The sequence below is a fragment of the Citrus clementina genome, unplaced genomic scaffold (assembly GCF_000493195.1).
Source record: "Citrus clementina cultivar Clemenules unplaced genomic scaffold, Citrus_clementina_v1.0 scaffold_9, whole genome shotgun sequence".
Taxonomy (NCBI): Eukaryota; Viridiplantae; Streptophyta; class Magnoliopsida; order Sapindales; family Rutaceae; genus Citrus; species Citrus x clementina.
In genome coordinates this window covers 2658861-2681362 of record NW_006261964.1, presented here as the reverse complement: position 1 = coordinate 2681362, position 22502 = coordinate 2658861, and the positions used below count along the sequence as shown (strand labels likewise).

The 22502-nt window shown below is 34.3% G+C and overlaps 3 protein-coding genes across 5 annotated transcripts; 1 reads left to right on the top strand and 2 right to left on the bottom strand.

Moving 5' to 3' along the window:
- Positions 1–3918: 3918 nt before the first annotated feature.
- On the bottom strand, positions 3919–4900 carry LOC18032220 (membrane protein PM19L). The gene is made up of 4 exons (XM_006419716.2): positions 4744–4900; positions 4432–4651; positions 4275–4320; positions 3919–4161 (listed from the first exon to the last, which is right to left on the bottom strand). Exons 1-4 carry the CDS (start codon positions 4868–4870, stop codon positions 4042–4044), a joined length of 513 nt encoding a protein of 170 aa, XP_006419779.1. The 5' UTR covers positions 4871–4900; the 3' UTR covers positions 3919–4041.
- A 388-nt stretch (positions 4901–5288) lies between these two features.
- Positions 5289–10590, bottom strand: LOC18032221 (glutamine synthetase leaf isozyme, chloroplastic). Its single transcript, XM_006419715.2, has 14 exons — positions 10262–10590; positions 8961–9230; positions 8739–8778; positions 8536–8639; positions 8409–8457; positions 8214–8320; positions 7845–7932; positions 7581–7709; positions 7415–7489; positions 6944–6997; positions 6827–6864; positions 6569–6728; positions 6424–6484; positions 5289–5859 (listed from the first exon to the last, which is right to left on the bottom strand). Exons 2-14 carry the CDS (start codon positions 9212–9214, stop codon positions 5720–5722), a joined length of 1299 nt encoding a protein of 432 aa, XP_006419778.1. The 5' UTR covers positions 9215–9230; positions 10262–10590; the 3' UTR covers positions 5289–5719.
- A 2396-nt stretch (positions 10591–12986) lies between these two features.
- On the top strand, positions 12987–22120 carry LOC18032224. 3 transcript variants are annotated; one of them, XM_024179104.1, is made up of 15 exons: positions 12999–13091; positions 13325–13450; positions 14076–14157; positions 14938–15041; positions 15269–15395; positions 15563–15657; positions 16537–16660; positions 17778–17858; positions 18973–19071; positions 19413–19571; positions 19680–19740; positions 19823–19893; positions 20434–20478; positions 21080–21256; positions 21355–22120. In XM_024179104.1, exons 2-15 carry the CDS (start codon positions 13413–13415, stop codon positions 21856–21858), a joined length of 1767 nt encoding a protein of 588 aa, XP_024034872.1. In that variant the 5' UTR covers positions 12999–13091; positions 13325–13412; the 3' UTR covers positions 21859–22120. The 3 variants fall into 3 exon arrangements, with proteins under 3 accessions (XP_006419777.1, XP_024034873.1, XP_024034872.1); XM_006419714.2 differs by having other exon boundaries at positions 12987–13450; XM_024179105.1 differs by having other exon boundaries at positions 12987–13450; positions 14009–14157.
- The last annotated feature ends 382 nt before the right edge of the window (positions 22121–22502 follow it).

Sequence of the window (22502 nt, the reverse complement as noted above, 5' to 3'; positions counted from 1 at the left end):
ATTGAGTATTAATTTATAGAGGTTCTATTATTATCATCACATAAATCATGTTCAATTGAATAAAATCCTCTAATATTCTTAATTAATATGTGAATCAATTTTGCTATAGTTTATGATGTTTTTATATGAAAAATATTCATAAAAAATTGTGTAGAAAATAAAAAGATAAAAGTAATTATATTCTATCACTATATTATCACAAGTTACAGAGATGAGAAATAGAGCTAGTTATTAAATATTATTTAGCTAAGAATGAAAATTGATTAATTAGATAGGGATATTTGGAGAATATATTTTAATGATATCATTCAGACTTTTTAAATTTAGCAAAAAACCTAAAAAAAAGCTTAATAACTTAATAATTTGATAATAAATTTTTTTATTAAATTAAAAAATGAACTTAATGACTTAATTAATTAAAATTAAGTCATCAAGTCCCAAAAACAAAAAGGCCCCTAAATGTGGTATGAAAATTGTGCATATGGTATATGATAGGTGGTGGCGTTTTGATGAATATTTTGATAGAGATGGTATTGGTAAAGTGAGATTTGCGAAACAAAAGATTGAGACGAAGAAATCAAGTAGAGGGTTGGATTGTGGTGAGTGAGTTTAGAGAGAGGATCGTTCTAAGAATGAACTTGATTAGAAAAATAGAAGAAAAAAACTAATATCATTAAGAAAAAATAGAGAGAGAGGTTGACCCGAATCCGACCCGCGTCCTTGACCCGGTTTCAGCAGCCGATTCCGGCCACTTCACCGGCCGAGCTTGCTACCGATCTAAAGCTTATGAGACCCCGGTCACATCCCCGCCGTCCTCGCCATTGAAAACCGATTGGAATGCTGCCGTTTGAAGCTCGAAAAGCCGCAACTCAACCCGTTTTTGTTGCCGTCGATCCCACCAGATTTATAGCCACGCCACCACCTAGATCTTGTTCCTCAACTCACACTCATCACTTTCCGACCTACCACGACCACTGGGGACGTCGTCTTGGCCGTGAATGACCACTGGGAAACTCACGGATTTTTTAGCTTCGATCGGCCGCTGTCGCCGCGTGTGACAGGTCACCGCCGGCACCGTTGGACTCACCGAGGTCTGAACTATCAAACCTGAGCTTCCCGTCGTCGTTGACTGAAGTTCGGTCACTGTTGACCAGTGTGGGCAATTCGGTAATTTCATAAAACTTTGGAGTAAATTTGTAATTTCTGAAAATGGTGGATAATTTGGTAATTTTTTATTAAGACGGAGAGGTAATTTGAGATTTAGAGGGTAATTCAGTAATTTACGTTGTTAAGGACATTTTGGTAATTTCGCACTTCGAGGGTAATTTTTTAAATTCAAAACTTGTGATTAATTTTGTTATTCGAATTAAGGACAATTTCGTAATTTAAGATATTGAGGATGGTTCGATAAATTATGATTTCGATGGTAATTCGGTAAATTTCAGTGTCAGGGTAATTTTGGTAATTTTTGGAAATAAGGGTAATTTTGAAATTTTATGTATCCCAAAGTTTGGTTTTGAGCTTTATTTCGTACTGTTAGTCGTATTTCATGATACAAATAATAATTATGTCATAACTATAAAGGAGACTCTGCTGAATTTTTGGTAGAATTCTTAGATATTGGAATTATTATTAATTTGATCAATCGAGATTAGATAGACTCGTCCTGAGATTTCGGGGTGGGTTGTTTCATTAAAAATCTCAAAATTACCCTTTACTAGTCTCTTTCTCTCTCTACTCACTATTGCACTAAAAATTAATTCGTTTAAGTTTTTTTTTTTTAAATTTAAAAACGCTCGAATAAGTGAGATTTATTAAATTAGTTTGGTTCGAGTAATTTGCAACTTAAAATTTACTCTTCTTTTTTTCTTCCTCTATTAGTTGTTGAAAATTGATTAAAAAATAATAATAAGGTGGCTTCAAATTTGATGGCTCACCTAACTTTGACATTTTGAATGTTGAATGGTGGCTATTTTGAATGTTGAAAAATGGCTTGATTTTAGTCAAAATTTTGCTTATAAAAAGTAAGCTCTCATTTGAGAGCTTGGCATCCAAAATACTAGAGAAGCAAGAAGTTTCGGCATTGCTCCAGAAAATGGTCATGAAATGTTGGCCATGGAGAGAAGCAATCCAAATTTAAAGAATAGAAATGTTCTTAAGTATGTAGTTATATTGAACGAGCATTTGGTTCCTCAATATAGGTATTATGAGTTTGCTTTGTTAAGGGATATTTTTCGGGATCATGTATTTGGGGTTTGGGTGAGAGAAAATTATTTTTAAGATTGATTGTAATAATTTTTCACATAGTGAATATTTTTCTCTGGTTGTCTTTTGACAACCACTGTGGTTTTTCTCCGAATTTAGAGTTTTTCACATAAATCTTGTGTTGTGTGATTGATGTATTCTCCATTTAATTTTTTCTATTAATTTATTGCTTGACAATTTGCTTAGAGTGGTCTTGGGAGGAAGCTCAATTTCCTAACTGTAGTAACTGTATTTAGTAAAAGCAAAGGTCTTAAAAGCAAAAACATACCTCCCTCGAATGCTCATAAAATCCTTTTTTTATATTTTATTATTAGGTGGAGCTATTTGAACCCACAAATCTTTGCACCATCTTTTTAATTAAAAATTTATTATCAAAATAATTCCAACACTTAATTTACCATTTCTTCTCTTTTCATTCTTAATTCCTCAATTCCTTCATAAATTTTCTTTTAACCATAAATAGCTGGTTTTAGTATAAGCTATAATTAACTAACACGAGCAAAACCCATCAACAAATTTTTATTAACAAGTTAATGAATATTAAGAAATTAATCTTTACCACAGTTAGGGCTCACTCAGGACCACCTCTTGGTTTAAACAAAAAAAAAAGCACATCTCTTAATAAGGAACTTAATCTGCAAAAGGTAATGACGAGGAGTGAACCTTCAACTCAATAAATAAAATCATTCCCAACACACTAGGCCTATCGATACAAAAAATATTACAAGCCTTCTTTATTATTTAAACATATATTATAATCCATAAATTTCATAAAACGATATTTTACCCCTATAAATGACATAAATTTATAGTAATCCAGAATATCAAAAGCACTGTAAATTATGAAAGAAAATTGTACAACACATTCATAGAAAACAGAAAGTTATTGGAGTTAGAGATTTGTTTCCTTTGCTAGTTGAATAAGATGAGGAATAAACTCATGTTTCTTTTAAGTTTATTTGTGTTATGAACTAGTAGTTTGGAGTTTTGAGACTTTTGTTATTTTTACGTATTTGTGAGAGATTATTTAGTATTAAACATATAGATTTGTGAATTTATTTGAAAAAAAATTTGAGGTATTTCAGTTTGAAATTTATGAGTAAGAATTATAAGAATTATAAGTTGTTAATAATCTCGTTCATCGCGTGCTCTGCACGTGTTAGTTTTGGGGTGTTATAGTAGTTGTGCACATCTTGTAAAAATCAGTGACTTGGTTTCTTACAACAACATAAAAAAGGGTTTTATTCTCTTCTGAAATGAGGGAACATTTATTTTGAGAGGCCTTAAATAAGAATGCAAAACATTCTTCTAATCACCTTTTATATATAGCTTTACAAATGTAGATACTATCCATGAAGCCATTATCTACAAAGCTTAGATGATTAGTTTCCACTGAAAATAAAAATGTGGTTGATAAATTATTTTGTACATAATATTTAAAAATATAAACACTAAAAAATAACATTACGATAACATATAAATATGTTAGATTATAATTAATATATTATGAAAATATAGCACCTCGCCCAATTGGCTTTACCGTAATTGCTTTATTATTATGTTTGGGAACACCATAAGAATTAATATAACATACACAATCCATAGTCAAACAAGATGAAGACAAATCTTTCAAGTTTTCAAGGCCAGAAAAAAGAAATTAATAAAAATAATAAAATCCCTCAAATGAGGATTTTAGAATCAACGATCATTTACACACTAATATTTGACATACACATACAGAAGAATGCATTAAGCATTATGAATCAAATTGGAAACTCAAACTCTGCCCACCATCCGGTTCCTCTTCCATGCCGCATCTTCAACCCCGGCATGGATAGCACCCGTGCAGATCAGCTGCGTCGCGCTCACAATTATTGTCATAACTTCTAGGGTCCGCTGCATCCCATTACAAGAACACCATTAGTCTTTCGTTAGTATAGTTTCCTTTTCCTAACCCATTATGATGAATTATATTTAGAAGGCTAAATAAATGCAGGTTAATAGGTTACCAAGTTTGAGTCTTTCCAGCCAATGTCAATCTCTTTACAAGCCAATCTGTAGACAATGGAAAAATTGTATGAAACTGTGGCACTCCAATATGTTATGAACAGGTGATTTTTAAGGGAAGGGGAAAATAAAATTTGGAAGCCTAGCAGAGGTACTTACCCCATGGCTAGTAGAGTGAGTGCCCAAGTTATCAGAGAAGAGGCAGCTGCGGCATTTAAGTTGGGAAGATCCCACTGAAAAACGTTATGAAGCCCAGCGAGGGAAGTTCCCATGCCAACAACACCAGCAAGGAGGGAAAAAATGACGAATAAACCGGTTGCCATATTTCCGAATGGGAAGTAGATTGGAAATATTCTTGCTGGAAGTGAGAGAACAGATGCTGCATGGACAGTTACAATAATAAGTTACCATTTGCTTGGAAAATTCAAGAATGTTTCAACTGATTTATCGTTTTTAATGATCTCAAATTACCTGCTTCGCGAGATCTTTGAATTCCATGATTAACCGCCCATGCGGCAATCACTGTTACAATGAAATACAGTGCCAAATTGAGTATTAAGAGGATATAGGCTGCTGATTTGGATCCTCCAGAAGCCATGGCCTTGGGACTCAAAAATAATGAAGAGGAAATCTGAGCTGGGTTAATGTTTTTGGCCTTAGAGGTATCATATATAAGCAAAGTGATGTTCTTCCAAGAGTGGCTGTCATGGAATTCTAATGTTTGTGCTTTAACTTTTCATTATTAAAATCCAGTGTCTTAAGTTCAAAGAAATGTTTTTGATTCTTTAACCTTTGTTGGTGTGCAACTCTGAAGGGGAAAGAATCCAATTACATTGTTAAACATAACTTTAATCGGGAATAAATCTTTCCTGCTGTGCCAACCAAAAAAGAATAAAGTCTAGCTCTGATTCAGACTTCAGTAACGGGACAGAATTTTGCTTTTGGCGAAACCACATTTCCGGGAAGTCCATTTTCTTCTGCATTCTTGGCAGGTTAAAGTAAAAAAGGAAAAGCCAAAATAAAAAAGCTTAGGACACAATCACTACATGTAGCATCTTCTGACCAAAACATTGTTCAGAAGAAAAAAGTCAGCTTCAGAATTTTCTACTCAACACTTTTTCCTTTTATGGCTAAAAAACACGCGATAGCATTGATGAACTGGTATAAAAAGCCATTCAAGATATGGTCCAAAAGAACATTAATGGTCCAAGCATCCATGTAAAACATGCGTAAACCTGAAACCAACTATGAACTGATCTGATCTGAAGGATATATCTTCAATCTGAGGATCGATTAACTTGGGCATGAACATTAACTTCGGGACCTTTTATTTACAAGGTTCTTCCCTAAAGAACTAAAAAGGAAAGGGAAAAGTATTCCCCCAAGCACGGGCATTTTAAATCCAAGAGACTGCTTCTCAAGTTCTTCAGTTGATCTATAATCAACTTCAGACATTCAATGCCAACTTCTGAGCAGCTAGCGCTTCAGCCTCAAGTGTGGGTTCCCACAATATTGTAGTTTCAGCCAGTAACGAGGTCACTACATAAGGGTCCATGTTTGAAGCTGGACGCCTATCTTCCAAGTAACCTGACATAAATAAAGGCAACAAAAATTTGGATCACAAATCAGTTGGTGATTAGGAATAAAAATTCACAACTCAAAATAATAAAGCTGTAATTGGAGATTGAGAAAATCATTGGAAAGAAGAGCACTTTTATAGATACTAGCAAGAACACGGGCAACGAAAATAACAATAATAGCATATAGAGTTTAGTCATAAATGAGCGAAGCATATAAAATTGCAATCAGAAATTTTATGAAAGATCAGATGTGACAGATATCTATGTGTAATAATGCCTTCTTAAGGGCATGTTAAATGCATTTTACATATTTCTAATTTAGCTCAAAGAGGAAATGGAATTAATTAGATTGATGAAGTTGAAGTGGATATTCATCTTTTAACATTGTGAGAGCATTAAAAAGGTTTGAACTATAATTTTCCCATTTGCAGTGTAATTTTTTTTTTTTTGGTCACAATTGTCTTCAATTTGCGAGTGCACTTAAAGTTCAAAACCATCTCCCACTTCACAATATTACATACAATGACCATTTATTAAAGAAGTTTATTCATGGCGCTCTTGATAATAGTACCTTTGCCTTGCTTCTCAGTTTCACGTCCCACACGGATTGAGCAACCACGATTTGCCACACCCTGAACATTGAAAAGTTTGTTTAACATTAAACTTAAGAGGAAATCTTCTTTTTCTTAGAAAATGGGGCCATCTTCTGAGCATACCCAAGAAAATGAGTCAATGCTAGCTGTTTCATGCTTTCCTGTTAGCCTTCTCTCATTTCCTTCACCATAAGCACTGATGTGTTCTTTATGGCGAAGGGACAGATTCAAGATTGCCTTCTTAATAGTTTCATAGCCTCCTTCCTCTCTCGTACTCTTTGTACTGTAAACCATAAAAATTACTTATAAAGTGCTGAATTGCCACAGAAATTTAAACTGCTTCACATAGATATCATTTAATTTTTATAGTGTCCAGATTACCTGTAATTGGTGTGGCATCCAGCACCATTCCAGTCTCCCTGTCAACGCCACGAAGGTAAGTGGTGTAACTAATTGTAATGAGTAGCAAGAACTGAACATGATGGAGCTTCATCTTACCTCAATTGGTTTTGGATCAAGTGAGAGAACCACACCAGCTTGTTCAGTGATTCTCTGTCAGAACAGAGAAGAAACAGAGTCAGAGAATGATACACAGAAACATGGTCGTCTAGCATAAGCTGCTATTCATGATTGACTTAAGGTTTACTTTACTGATCTTAGGGGAATTTCATTCAGAAACTCTATACACATGCAATAAAGATTCTCAAACAAAAGACATCAAGGATATGAATTCAGCAATTATACTTAGAAGAACCTGAACTATACTTTTGGGCAAATATTGGTAAAATATTGTCAGGGAAGGTAGAGCAGATAATATCAATACAAAAATTATAAAGAGGAATTGACTTGGGGGTCAATAGAGACTTTAGTTTGCAATAATCAAATACTTTCTTATGGATAACATGTGTCGGTATTAGATCCACAGAAGTAGTTCCCATGAATTGTAAAAAATTAATCTAGAAGATTTACCTCAAGAAGGTATCTCGAACACCATATATGATCTCCAGCATCAATGCCTACACTGGGACCAACTTGATATTCCCACTGCAAGGCAAGGCAAAATTAGTAGGAATGCAAAAAGAAATCATGAATATAAATATAGAAAGTTAATAAATAAATAGGATAGATGCCAAACCTGGCCAGGCATAACCTCCCCGTTGGTGCCACTAATGTTAATGCCAGCATACAAGCAAGCCTTGTAATGAGCATCTGCAATGTCACGGCCAAACGACTTATCAGCCCCAGCTCCACAGTAATAAGGACCCTGAAAACAGATAAGGAAATGTATATTATAAGTTCAAGTCCAATAATATAATGATACCCTTGAATCTACAATTTTCCATAATTGCAGTAGTCCAAAATGCATATACTGACACATGATTGTCAACTAACTTATTACCTGGGGACCAGGATAGGCTCCAACAGGCCAACCCAGAGGCCATTTCACATTTTGTTGAAGTAAGGTGTACTCTTGCTCTATCCCAAACCTAATTACAACATTAACAAATTTTTTATCCACATATTTACAGCTGAAATTTTAGATAATACAAACAGAAATCTTGCAGTTATAATCACTTGAATCACTTTGTTCCAACAAATAAGGTTCTTTGTTCCAAGAACTTTATATTTCATTCGTTGAATCAAAGTGAATACATACATATGCATATATATATATATATATAGTTAACATGTTCACAAAGAGATTAATAATATATAATCTGAGATTGGAAATTGAACTTCAAGGTGAACGTAATTGAAATATACAGACCATGGAACTTCAGCAGACACTTTCGAGTTACTGAAAATTTCAGCAGCCCTATGGCGTTTGTTTGTAGGGATGGGCTCGCCTGCTGGTGTGTAGGTATCACAAATTACCTTTGAAAAACAATAATACAATATCAAAAGATTTCAAAACGACCAGTGATTTTGGAAGCACCACCAATTTAACTTTATAAAATCGTACCAAGATGTTGTTTCCTCCACGGAAGGGGTCCTTAAAAATTGCTTGAGGGCTGGAAAAAAGGTTCAATTAAAATCTTTGTGTGACATTAAACAGAAATATAAAGGAATAATATTTCACAGGATCTTACTATAAAATTACTTCACTATCTTCACCAGGTGCCTGTCCAGTACTTGATCCATCATAATTCCACTTGGGAAGCTCAGATGGATGCTCAACAGGCTTTGAAATGGTCTGAAAATATTAAAAATAGCATTGGCAAAATACATCAGACAAACTATCAGACATTAAATTAAATGATGAAATATTTCTCTATTAATAACTTTATATTACCTTTGACTTGCTACGCATATCAATCCCAGTACCTCCAATCCTGTTCCAACATGAAATAGTAGTATTTTGACTTTATGAGTGCTCATATGAAAACAACCCACGTGTAGTTTGATATGAGTAAAAAAAAATTGAAATAAAATCTTAACAACATTTGGAAAAAGAAGAAATAGCTTGAAAGAGTTATATGCATTTTAGAAACTTATACTAGCAAAGAAGCTATACCAAATATATTCGGCAATGATTTTGTCAGTATATGGAGTGATGTCCAAATTGAGTAGATCCTCTAGCCTATTGACAGTGCTGTCTTCAGATTTCAAAGCAAGCACTCTAAACTTGGCAGAACTCCTATTTGTTCCTTTCTTGTTCTGCTTCATCAACAGAGAACTCCACATCTTTGTTGTCATAGGACTTGCAATGTTTGAGTACTTAGGCATCCTCATCTGCCATTGCATAGAAGGTGCCAAAATCTGCGCCATTTTCACCTACTCCTCCCTAGAAAGTTAAACCAACTATAATTAACAACTTCAAACACATGATTAACTGAAAACATGAAAATCCCATCAGTTTTAGTCATTATCAAAGCAGATAAAATAATATCAGAAAAGGATTAATTTGAGTCACAAACTTTACGACACATCTGCAATCACAATATTTTTGTTTCCACTCTTCTACTAACATAGGACTAGTATGTATATTCCTTATACAATTTTATTCCATATCTCGTGTAATTATATTTTGTACACCATTTTATTCCACCAACTCATCCTATCCAATGTCATTTCTTTGATTAAATCAAACTCACAGAATTTTCTGTGTCACATTAGTTAAAAAGATATTAAGTGAAGCTAATTTGTTTCTTTCTTGATTTCATACTGTGCAGAATGTCAACAAATTATTATTATTATTACTACTTTTTTTTCTTTTCTTTTTTTTTCTGAAAAAATGACTACAGACATATATGTTAATGTGATTAAAAATATATCTTTCTTCAGATCAAATAATACCATACGTAATGATCTAGAAATAGCAAGTGTAAAACAATTGATTATGCTTATTAATTGGATGACCAGGAGTTGGTTCATTCTTCCCTCCATTTCTTAGCTTTCTATTGTATCATCCATTTGGGTTTCGAGGGTTTAGCTTCTGCAAAGTCTCTTGTTCATATATTACAAGCACAAAACAGAAATGTAGATGTACAATGCTAGAGCAATTATACGACTGCAGGAAAACACAGAAACAAGAAACAGTTCTGAAGTGTCTCAAAGTGGAATTAAAAGCAAGTTAACTTATAAGGGTAAAGTGGGAAAAACATTCTTCTTTCAACCAGAACCTGCGGTCAAATCAACTCTAAGAACTTATATGTTCAGTTAAAGAAAATAAATAAGTTCACGGTTTCAAGCTGACCAGACAACTACTTCCTACTCTACTCATTGAGTCAGTTATTTAATCTCGCTACCTAATATCACATACAGCCATTGTCAACAAAAATATTACAAAGTTGGCCAAAGAAAAAAAAAACTAACCTGAAAATTGGTTGAAGAGTAAAACCAAAATGCTGATCTGCTGCAGGGTCCGATTAGAAAGAAAGAAGAGAAGACTCAAATGGTTGGTTTTGCAGGAAAGTCTTATAAGAGAGGTTGGAATGTAAATGGTCTGTTGGCTTTTCCCATGTAGATAGGGGTGTGCTTTGATTGAGTGGAGGAAATTAGTTTTTGGTCTCTTTGGTGACACCAAGAGAGAAACTTGGACTATATTTCAACATCTTTAGATAAGGTTCCATGCTATTTTATAACTTCTCTTTCCTTCCTCCTCAACGTGACAGAGTAGCAAAAATTGCCACATAATTAATTACATTGGCTTTGTACTATGTGTTAAGAAAAACAATGCGAGAATTTCTATGTTAGTCAAGGCTTTGCGTGACATTTAATATTGCTAGTTAGAGGCTTAGAGCAAGAAAGATTAAAAGAACAAGGGCTTGCCAAGAATATTGCTTTCAAGTCCCTACACTTGAGCTTGTCTCATGTTCATCCCCCAAGGGCAGTAATCAACCATCAATCTCCCCACCCAAGAGAATTATCATTTGTTTGTGGATATTATTATATTATGTATATTCAGAGTTTATATTTATCTTATTCAAGATAATGTTGTGAAAGGTTCTTGGTTAAAGAAAAAACATGATCACTAATCTTTGGCATTTGTAAGCTAAAAGATTCAGTCATAGTTTTGAGTTGCTGATGTCTGACACTGAACCTTATATTGTTCTGCAATAATCCAATCAATGCTTGAGAATAGTTGTTGGAGATTAGGACATTTCTTCTTTACCATATTTGTGGGACCACTGGATGAGGAGCCTCATGTGGAGCGGATATGCACATGTTTAATCCAATGGCTGAGAATCTGCCATTTGCCGATGGAATAATTTATGGTCACAAGCATTGTTTTAGATCAAGATTCAAGAAATTTTAGTGATACAGAAATCAAAAGCCTGGCTTATGTATATTGGCAATTTTGCAGTGAGTCTGGCAACTCCTGTTGTCACTGCTGTGTGGTTATGGATAATTGCCAAACTGCAACTATTAGGTTTTGAATATAATATTAGTTTAAAGCTAGGTTTGGTCCATGTTTCTGCTGTCAAATATATTTATATTTTAAGCATAAGAGAATAATTACAAAAGGAACACAACAAAGTGCAAAGTTGTGTCATACAAAGCAGAGAAACAAAGTAACCCAAAAGGAGGCAAGGCCAAGAGCATCAGAATTTGCCAGGACAGCAAGTCCAACAACAAGAATTAAGTGCACCCTCAGCCTCAGCTCAAATCAAATTCAGACCCATTTGATTTCAAATTCATTTGGCTGCACTTCATCATTGCATAGAAAAATGTTATGCATCTGAAGAAAGTCAATGATTCCCTAAGAAGGTTAGCATGAAGTGGGAATGTTTTTAAAAGTCTGCCATTAGACAACATGAATAATAATTATATTTTCTTTGTTGCTGACAGATCATAATGTATTAAGTCAAGTGCAACATTTGGTGTGGTGGGTGTTGCTTCACATCATCTAGTTCGAAGAAAGGTATCTAGTTAGCATCACTGCATTTACCTTTCTATTCTGGCCCTTGAAACTCACCAAACAATTTATAAACTTTTCATTTTTTTTCATGCGGAAAGTCAAAAATAAATCTAGCCAGTTTAAATTTTCATGATAAAGTTGCAAATTGGGACTTTATTTTCATATGATATCATGTTTGCTTTTACTCGTATTAATGAATGTTTTTAAAGCAATGAGCGATTTTACTAGTAAAAGCAAAATAAATAAATAAAATAAAATTAAAAGGATAAATAACATCTAGATCCACGAGTTTCTATGTTTCACAAATAATGAATAATTTGCCTTTTATATCAAATAAGTTCCTAACCATTCACCAATCACTATGATTAAGGTCCCCAACCTTATTAAAATAAAAAACTTATTTTTTCAAAAAAAAATACCATTATAATATTGAAGTTTAGATCACCAACCACCAATCACCATTTTAGCAAATCACTATTATACAGTAGTATTTCTTAAACATTTGATAAGTCGTTCCATTAATAAATTTTTTTTTATCTAGAAAACATAAATAGTTGGAAATATGTTTTCATTAAGAATGTTTTAGTAAAAAAAATTATCTCAATAACAAAAAAATAAATAAATAATAATGAAATATTATAAAACCTATAGAGAAATAAATACTAATCTCCTTCTTAGAGGGGAAAAAAAAATAAAGGTAGTAATCTCTTACAAATTTAAACAATCTTGCGAACTCAACCTTTTAGCCATCTTTAAGAAAACATAAAAATGGGGTAAAGTTTTCACAAATATAGATATAGTTTGTTCATTTGTCCAAATAAGACCTGACCACCATTAAATGACCAAACTATCCTCAAGATTATTTGGGATCCATTTTACATAAATTGATCAACTATCTTGTAATTTGTGAAAACGCAAAGAGTGAAGGATTCACATGTTATTAAATTTATTGTTGGTGTGGCAAAATCGTCAGTCTCGACACGTGTGAGCAGCCTCACACTAGTGGAAAACCACAAAGAGAGAAAGCACGTGTGAGAGCCCACCAACTCCCAAGACTCACACGTGTCCACAACATGCACAGAGAGAACAAAAGGGAGAGAGACATTGGTAAAAAGCTTAATTGAATTTAATATTAGAACCTTTTTTTAAAAAAGAAAGTTACAGGAAAAAAAAAAAGGCTTATTAGTTGGTTTTGTTTTCAAGAAAAAGAATGAAGACAAAATGAAAACAACAACAAAGAATCAGCGAAAATAACGAAAACGGAAGCAGCATTTACGTTGGCCGGTTGTTTTTGTTTTTCTTCTTTTATTCTTCTTCTTCTTCTTCTGCTTCTGCGTCTGCTTCTGCTTCTGCTTTCTTTCTCCTCCGAAAATAAAACATATTGAGACGCAAACAGAAGAAGCTTCTTTGTTCTTATGTTTTCTTGTTTCTTGAATCTCGATCTTTGAATAATAACAACAATATAGTATTACCTTGTACATATAATAATAATAATAAAACTTTTAAATGCGTTAAAGGATTCCAAAGACCAGCTAAGAGAGAGAGAGACAGAAACTACAAAGAGATAGAAGAAGGATCATTTCGTTATAATTTTGAATCTCTTCCATGGAACAACTTGTCAACTTCATAATTCGGCCACCCAGGTAAACAAATCTTCAATCTTTTCATTTTCTTTTTCATTTTTTCATTTTATTTATAATATTACATGGGTTGATTTTCTTTCTCCAAGTTTTGTGTGTCTGGTTGATGAGGACGAGGAAATAAATTCGGACTTGGTGCTTTTAGAGGAAAAGATTTGAGATATATTTTAGTTTTCTTGCATCAATTTTTGGTTGCTGTTAAATTTTTGTGGATGTTGAATTAGGTTGAATTAGCCTGTTTGTTGGATGTGTTCAAAAGTATAGATCTTTTCGAGTTAATTTGACGGTTACTTGAGAGTAATTCTATACTGTTGAAATTATTTCTTTATGGTATTTGTTTTTAGTGCTAATCTTGTCAAAAATGAACTTTTGTTATTGACTTCAATTGGAATTTGGATTGGGTGACGTGTGAGGCTTTGGGATCGTTTTTCTTGTTTTAGTTATCTGTGGACTTGGTTTTCATATAATTAATTTAATGTGATAACGAAAGTTAAGAAATCAGGATTTTGGATCTCTGAATCTAGTAGGTCCTGAATAATTTATTGTCTTGTATTTTTTCAGTTTGACAACAGAAACTGTGCTTGAGTCAAATGAAAAGATCATAAGTCTATATATTTTCGTGATGCAGAGCTGAATACAGTCCAGAACATGATTTGTTGGATCAAGAATTCATGCTCAAAGGGAAGTGGTACCAAAGGAAAGATATAGAGGTAATGTTTCCGATCAGGCATATTCAATTTACATATTGATCTTATCTTCTTGGACCTTTTTAGTTGCTGAAAGATAATTTTTAGACTTTCAAAGTGTTAGGCATGTATTTTGTGTTCCATTTTTTTTTTGCTTTCTACATTATTTTCTACAGTTCAGTAAGTTGATGTAAATAAATGAATCAAACAAATGAATAGTATTTTGTTGGAGCATGTGAGGACCAATTTAAACTCTTTGTTGCCAGCTCTGTAGATGGTGATCCCTGAAAAAATTGTCCTCCGTTTTAATGGATGGTAAAATGGCGATCACTTTGTAACTCATAATTATGTCTCAGTCTAGAAAACTTCCATTTCTTTAAGATCCAGTGGGATTGTAGAATTGCATTGGGTCTATAAACTCAGGTACTAGTCATGTTAAATTGCATCCACATCAAACATATACAACATCCTCGTAAATGGACTTGACATATTTGGCTTGTGCCTGTCATATGAGACAGGCTTATGTGGGAAATACAACCTGACAATTCTAGATCACTTGGGAATCCATAGCTTCATAGCAACATTCAACAGATAGTATATATATCTCCTACTTTAAAAGTGATTTTAAAATGTGATGATGCTGTTGGTAAAATATGATAAAAATCTTATGACAATTGGAAGAGCATTTTCTATGATATTTCCTTTTGGTTGAATATTACCCTCGTGCAACCTTTTAATGATGTTTCCCTTGTCTTTTTGCAATCTTAAAGGTCTTACTTTTATGGAGCTCTGAACATTTTGCAGGTTAAGAACAAACGTGGAGATGTTATACAATGTAGCCATTATGTGCCCATTCTTAATCCAGATGGAAAGCCTCTTCCCTGTGTTATATACTGCCATGGAAACAGGTGATAAAACATATTTTGTTGATAAGGGTGCAATTCTTGTTTATTTTTGGTTTCCATAAATCATATTTCTTCCCGGTTGCAATTTGGAACTTTATGCTTTGAAGAAGGAATTGTAAACTTCATTAGAAAAAAGAATTCAACACACCTCATTGCTTTTTATCTACAAATTATGCACTTGAAAACTAGTTACAGAATGCTAATCAGCAGTATATCTTGATCTTTGGCAGTGGCTGCAGGGCTGATGCTAGTGAAGCTGCTATAATATTGCTGGCTTCAAATATTACTGTTTTCACCCTTGATTTTTCTGGATCTGGGCTTTCTGGAGGAGAGCATGTTACTCTAGGATGGAATGAAGTAAGTGGCTGGCTAACTAGCAGGAAGAAATTGCATGCCTAGGATTTTTGTTTTTTAAATTTTAATTTTTATAGGGAAAAAAAGTCATTTTTGAGATAAATAATCTATCTTGTTGAACTTTATTCTTGTAAATAAGGTCCATCTGAAGTTGATGGTTTGTTTTTCAGAAAGATGATTTGAAGGCCGTGGTTGATTACTTGCGGGCCGATGGAAATGTCTCTATGATTGGCTTATGGGGACGTTCAATGGGTGCAGTCACTAGGTTTGTTTATTTGTTATGAGCTTTATATTCCTTTTGACCTTGCATATATTGAGTGTTAAATGGAGGCATCTTTTTTGTTTCCTATAAATAAATTTAAAAAAAAAGGTTTTAAACACCTTTTTCCCTTTTTTGTGCTGAATAATGAAATTCAATAAACTTCTACTGGATGGTAGTTGCTAGCAACATAGTTTAGTAACTGCTTTCTTAGGTTTGCATCTTTTAAGATGATCATATAGAACTTCAGTTGAATAAATTATCGTGATCTATTTCTTTGGGGTTGGGTTATGGGGAAATGAATGGTGATTATGGGGATTTCCAAGTTTTTGGCTTTGATGTTGATTATGGGTGTATTTGGAAGGATTACAGTTTTGACAATATCACATGGTGGTAAACAGTTCTATAGTGGCTGAAGGAAGAGTCATGTTTTTGCCAATTAATTGGGTTGGTGATAACCAAGTTGTTGCTCTGTGCTGGAGTTGTTGTTTTTATCAACTTTTTTTGTTATTGATCTAAAGTCATTCTTCTGTTGCCTGCATTGGGTGCAACCTTTCCACTGAAAATCATTTTTATTAATTTCTGAAGTCATGCACATTTACTACTTGACAAACGCATGCTCTTTTTTATAAGGAAAAGGATTAAATTATGCTTTTATTTCTTAATTACTATCATTTATTGTTTGTTGGAAGTTCTCTCTTGGAACGCTTGACTGCAATCCATATTACTTGTGTGCACTGCTTGTATCGTCACTCTGTTTATTAACGAGAAAGTGTTGTAAACTTTGTTGCCTTTCGTTTTCTTAGTTTGAATGCATTTCTTTTTCGTATAGCTGTAACTTATACTTAGTTATATGCTGTTAACAATAAACATTGTCTATCACAGCCTGCTGTATGGAGCTGAGGATCCTTCAATTGCTGGAATGGTTCTTGACAGTCCTTTCTCTGATTTGGTTGACCTGATGATGGAACTCGTGGATACCTATAAAATCCGATTACCCAAGTTTACTGTATGTAAATCTATTGCACCCAAGTACATATATCAATTGCTTAATTGTTGGATTACAGGCCTATATCTCTTTTATTTTGATTATGAGAACAGTTTGTGCCAGACAAAAATTTCATATAATGCATTCTATTATTGAAAAATCATTGGTGGCAATATTGTTATTGAAGTAACCATGCTAGGATAACATTTATGACACTATACCAACCATCCTTTTGAGTTGTAACTTTCTTCAGATTTTCTTTTGCTAGTCCTGGGTACTGGATATTGATGGTTTGTTGAGGGTTGTCTACCCATTCTTTTACCCCATACAAGCTGTTTGATTTTTAGGAGAGCACAAAGTCAGGATTAGGAGATCTTTGGTAGGTTGCTAGGACACTAGATTGATGAATTTCCTTGTGTTACTACGATAGGAACTTTCTCCTTTTCAATTTCCTCCCTTTACTTGAAAATGAGAAAGAAAGAAAAGAGTGGCTCTTTTAATGTGATCAGCAACTTTACACTATTAGGAATGTGGGAACTGGGAATGCTTAAAATAATACTACATGAGGTCCCCAAGAGAAAGAGACTCCAGAATTGGCATCTTTATTGTCTCCTTGATGTCCTTTCATAGAATGCTGGTTCTTTTGGGCATTGGTATTTTCATTTTGTGTCCTTCGGGTTGTTTTAGAAGTCCCTTTCCTTTCTGCACTGTCATTTTGATATCTTCCTCTTCAAATAATTGTTTCCTCCATTGAAATTCACAATGTAGCTGCTATTATGAGTGTCTTCATTTATATTGTCCTCATGTTGCATCCACTATGAATTCTAAGTTTCTAACGTCCATTCTATGACCATGTTCTGTTAAGATTCTGTCAGTTCTAACTTTTTGTCCTCTCTTTGTTCGTCTTTGATTTTAGTTTCAAGACATTGCAGTCCTGTTCTGTGCATGGTGAGGGCTATTTGGTGTCATATATTGCATGCTGATGATGTTTGGTCTTCGTTAGTTTTGCTTTTAACCATCATGTGTTTTTTTCAATTAGAACTTGACTTTCCTGCTCACTCTGTGTTTGTTCACAAAATCCTTGAATCTATGAATGTAATTTTTCTAATACCATGACACTTTGTTTTGCTTGTTTTAGGTAAAGTTTGCTATCCAGTACATGCGAAAAGCTATCCAAAAGAAGGCAAAGTTTGACATAACAGACCTGAACACTATTAAGGTTTTATTCTATTTGAGATTATTATTATTTTTTGGTTGTCTTATTCTGGCTAATTAGTTGGGGCTGTCCAGTCTCTGGCTGATATTTATGAGCCAATGCTCTTCTCAGTCCTGTCAGTTTCTTTAGCTTCTTAATTTATTTAATTATACCTGCCTATAAGTCAGACTGCTTAGCATAATTACTGTAATTCATTTCGAGTTCTATGAACCGTATCCAAGTTGATTTAATTTTTTGCTACCACTATTTAATTCAATATGTTGCTAGTGGAACATGTCTTTCATAATATTAAAACATACGGATGTTAAAATAAATTCTGTTTGATAATTAAAGAAACTTAAAAATATGCCGATTGTTAGATGTATAATCTAACCAGACAATAAGACAGACTTCAAGAATGAGATGAGAACTTAATTTAGAGGTGGAAAAGCACGGGTAAGATGAAAGGCTGAATATTATTTTAAAGGGGTGAAGTTGTTTCTTGGCTCCTTCTGCATCTCTCTCAGTATCATGTAAGTCGTTGCTGTAATTATTGATCCATGAAGATGGGAGCTCAATTGAGCATTTGGGTTGATTCCATACAGTTTTACAATTCAGTCGTTAGTGCCAAAAATTAAGCAGAGTCAAGAAGCAAAAATGCATACATTTGGACGCTTCAGCAAGTTGCAGAAAGCTCATCCCTGAGCATGATAATGTTTGAGAGCTTATCTGAATTAACAGAGCATGATGAAGTATGCAAAGGCAGTGGTAGTGTCTGTGAGTCAAGAAAATGAAATCGTATATGTTGGAAGTGGAAATTGTTGAATTTGTCTTCCAATGCTCTCCTGGATTTTTAACCATAAAGATCTTTCTTAACTTATTGCAAATTGATGAAACTCTGGCTTGAGTTACCATTACTTCATGCCCTTGTTTCTGTGATTCTTCTTGCTTCTAGTTCTATATGACTATAAAAGTAACAGAGGATATTGATTCTGGTGGACACAGTGCAACTGATTATAAATATCATGGAAAAAGTGAAAAAAATTTAATTATAGAGTTGAAAATGGGATGATTGTTGTATACTTTGTTGTTATTACTGGTATTGTTTTTTTGTCTAATAACTTCGTAACTGTTACAGGTAGCAAAGTCTTGCTTTGTTCCAGTTTTATTTGGACATGCTGTTGAAGATGATTTTATTAACCCTCATCACTCGGATCGTATATTTGAAGCTTATGCAGTAAGTCTCTACCCAGCCATCATATAAATTTAATAGAATTTGCATATGATCATATAGGCTTGCAGCATCTATTTGCATGTACATATCTGCAGTCTGTCCTTATTGGAAAGTTGTATCACAGAAGTTATTAGACTAGTTCAACCCTTTGAAAAAGCCCCCCCACTCCAAAAAAAGGGCCTGCTAGATTTCTCTCCTAGAAAACTTTGCTACTTGAGTGATTTGTGAGTCTCCATCAAATGTTCTACTTGCCATTTGAAGCTTTGCCTCTCTATTTCCTTCCCACATTTTTTCTGCTTATTTCATCTTTTGCGTAATGTACTTTTGATATATGATTTTTGCAGGGAGACAAGAACATTATCAAATTTGAGGGTGACCACAACTCTCCACGTCCACAATTTTACTTTGATTCTATAAATATTTTTTTCCACAATGTCCTGCAACCTCCAGAGGATGAGGTGGGCCCAACATTAATAGGCACTATGCATGATTACTTTGGTAAGGTAAATAAATTAAGCTGCAATGCATCTGGTTGTAGTTCATGGTTCTATTGGAAGCTCCAGATTTCATATCAACAACCCTTTACCAATAGTTAATTTTTTTACTTTCAGGGTAATTTGAGCACCTTGCATGAACTAGGCTATTTCCAGGAACCTTCAACTGCATCTGCAGGTATGAATCGCGCACCCAATACTTTAAAATTTTCATTCTTCACTATCCATTCTCCTATTGATAGGTATTATTTTTGTTGCAGAACCTTCAGCAACCAGCACAGCAGATGCAATTGAACAAGTTCGTTCGAAAAGACCAATGAGTCGGACTGAGGTTAGTTATTTGTTGCTTGTTGCATGTCAGATTGTCACGTATTGCAAAAGACTGGCAAAAATAGTGTATTAGGTCAACAAATTGTCCTTAAAATTAGTATATTACAGGTGTAATAGTGTATGGGTTTTGAATATGAACGAATTGTAGAACTTTATGATATTCCTTTTTTCTATAGATGCATACAGAGGCTTGTGAAATATATGAAGTAATATATGAAGTAATGCATTGTTCTGGGCGGCTCTAAAGTCAAAATGTAGCATTCATATGGCCAAGTCAACAACACTGCACATCATGGGATTAAGTGAGATAAATTATCAATAATGTGTCAAAATTTTAACTCAGACATTCAAGTTAAAGATCCCGACCATCTACACACAGACGAACTCTAAAACTATGTAACAGTGCGTCCATAGCATAGCCTGACACTGGCCACTTTATCGACTTGAAAAGGAAGTAGTATTTGAGGCTTTAGCAACATATTGCTTGAATTTCAGATAATTAACTTGGTGGTTAGTCTAACAATTTTTTAACTCTCCTCAGGTCCCTTCGGATATATCAGCGAAAGACAATGAACCTGTATCTACGGTATCTTCTTGCCTTTTCCTCTAATTTGACTCTCTCGCTTGCTTGAATCTGGAATCTTGAATCTTGATCCTATATTCTCTTCCACCAAAACCCCAAAAAAATTTTTTGTTTTGGTGGGGGAGTGGTTTGGCCAGCAAAATGCCCCCGTGGAAGCTTGATATTGATAATTTTTTTCATGGATTATCTGAAATACTGGCAGCATTACAAAGAATCATTCTATTACCATAAACTGAACTGAATTGTGACAAATTGATACTTTGATCAATCAGTTCAATCCATGGACTACATGTCACCATTGAAATGATTATCTACCTTTTTTTTTTTCCTGTGTTTCGAATTATCAGAATATATCCTGAAACTATTGGTGCCTTGTTATTCTAACATTGTCGGTATTTCTGATATCATTAGGATGTTAAGTGATGCTTGTTTGTTACCATCACAGATTTTCAACGTACTTATTCCCTTGTTTGCCTCCAAGGAAGGTTAAAAAAAAAAGGGATTTTTCCTAACATTGAAATTGAAAATAAGAGAATTGAAAGGAAGGTAGGAAAGAAACTGAACGAATGAAAAGTTCACCAAAAACTGATGATATTAATTGCAGGATAAACAAATTGGTGGTACACTTAGCCGGTCAGCATCCGACATGATAAGCTTTGAATTATCTGACGGTCATCCATATGGCCCTCATGTCCCGACAGCCATGGATGATGATCAGTATGTGGAATATCAACTGGATGATTTGGCAGGTTTCCCAAGCAATGTGGAGGAGGAAGAAAGGGTCAGACAAACTTCTTTAATTTATTTTAATATCTCAATCCAGAGTTTTTCATCTCATGAACTCATCGCCTACGACTCATTGATTCAAATCTATTTCAGATGTTCATGGAAGCAGTGATTATGTCATTAAAGGACTTGGAGATGCGACACCCTGAAGTGGAACAGCCAACCTCTGTGGCCGCTGATTCTTTCAAGTCTTCAGGTCAAGGTGCCACAAATGATTGTTCCACGACAGACCATTGTAAACCTTCAGAGTCTGAAACCAGTTCCTCTTCAATAGAGCAATTGAGGCCGATATATACAGAGTCAACTTCTACTTCTTTAGTAAATAGCCGCAATTTAGCTCCCCAACATCCATCTCCTGATACAAGTGTGTCATCAGTCGGGGATGCATTTGACACCCCTCCATCCAGCGTAGAATCTGCAAGCACGGGGACGTCAGCTCGTACTGATACTTCAGCAACAGCAAGCACCCAAAGCTCAGCAGATGCCGATGTGTCTAGTAATACGAAAGCCACAGTGACAGTTGTCAAGAACCCAGCAGGACATGTTATGGAGGGTTTGATGCGTCGTTGGGATCTCAACTTCTTTCGGAACAGATAAAAATCTAAATGACTTACAGTAAAAAATCTGTCCGATGATGTATTTTTTTGTAACTAAGATAGCTTCAGGAATTGTAGTGATGTAAAATGATTGATCAAAAGGAAAGAAATTAGGTCCTGTGAATTTGCTTAAAAACATGATTACAATGTTTTCTATTCAATCACACTTGTTCGTTGTGAGAAGTGTGTAATTATTCTTTTTGTCAAACCTCAACAAGGATAACGATTTTTCTGTCCCGGTATGAATTGATTTTGATTCCTCATTTCCCCTGTATCCTTCACCAACACTTGAGAATGCAATACTGGTGGGTGACGCCATGCGTGTCAATTGATTGCTTTCACTCGTAAGCTTTATACTGTCAACTGAGAAACGTTTCAACAAATTCACTTTATATTAAGCATTCGATTCTACCAACGGTGTCACGTTACGATAAAGACTTGTAAAACTAGCTTAGACCATGTTAAACTAAAATTCACTTGCCTTCGCAACATGACAGTCATTTTGTCCATACCTCGTCTCTTACAGAAACACCATGTTCTTCTAGTTCGTGCTCTGCTCGATTTGCTCTACTCAATTTTTCAGTCTCTGAAGCACTGGTCGGACATGAACCACTGTAAGTGCTCGGAAACATCGTGATTGTTCTG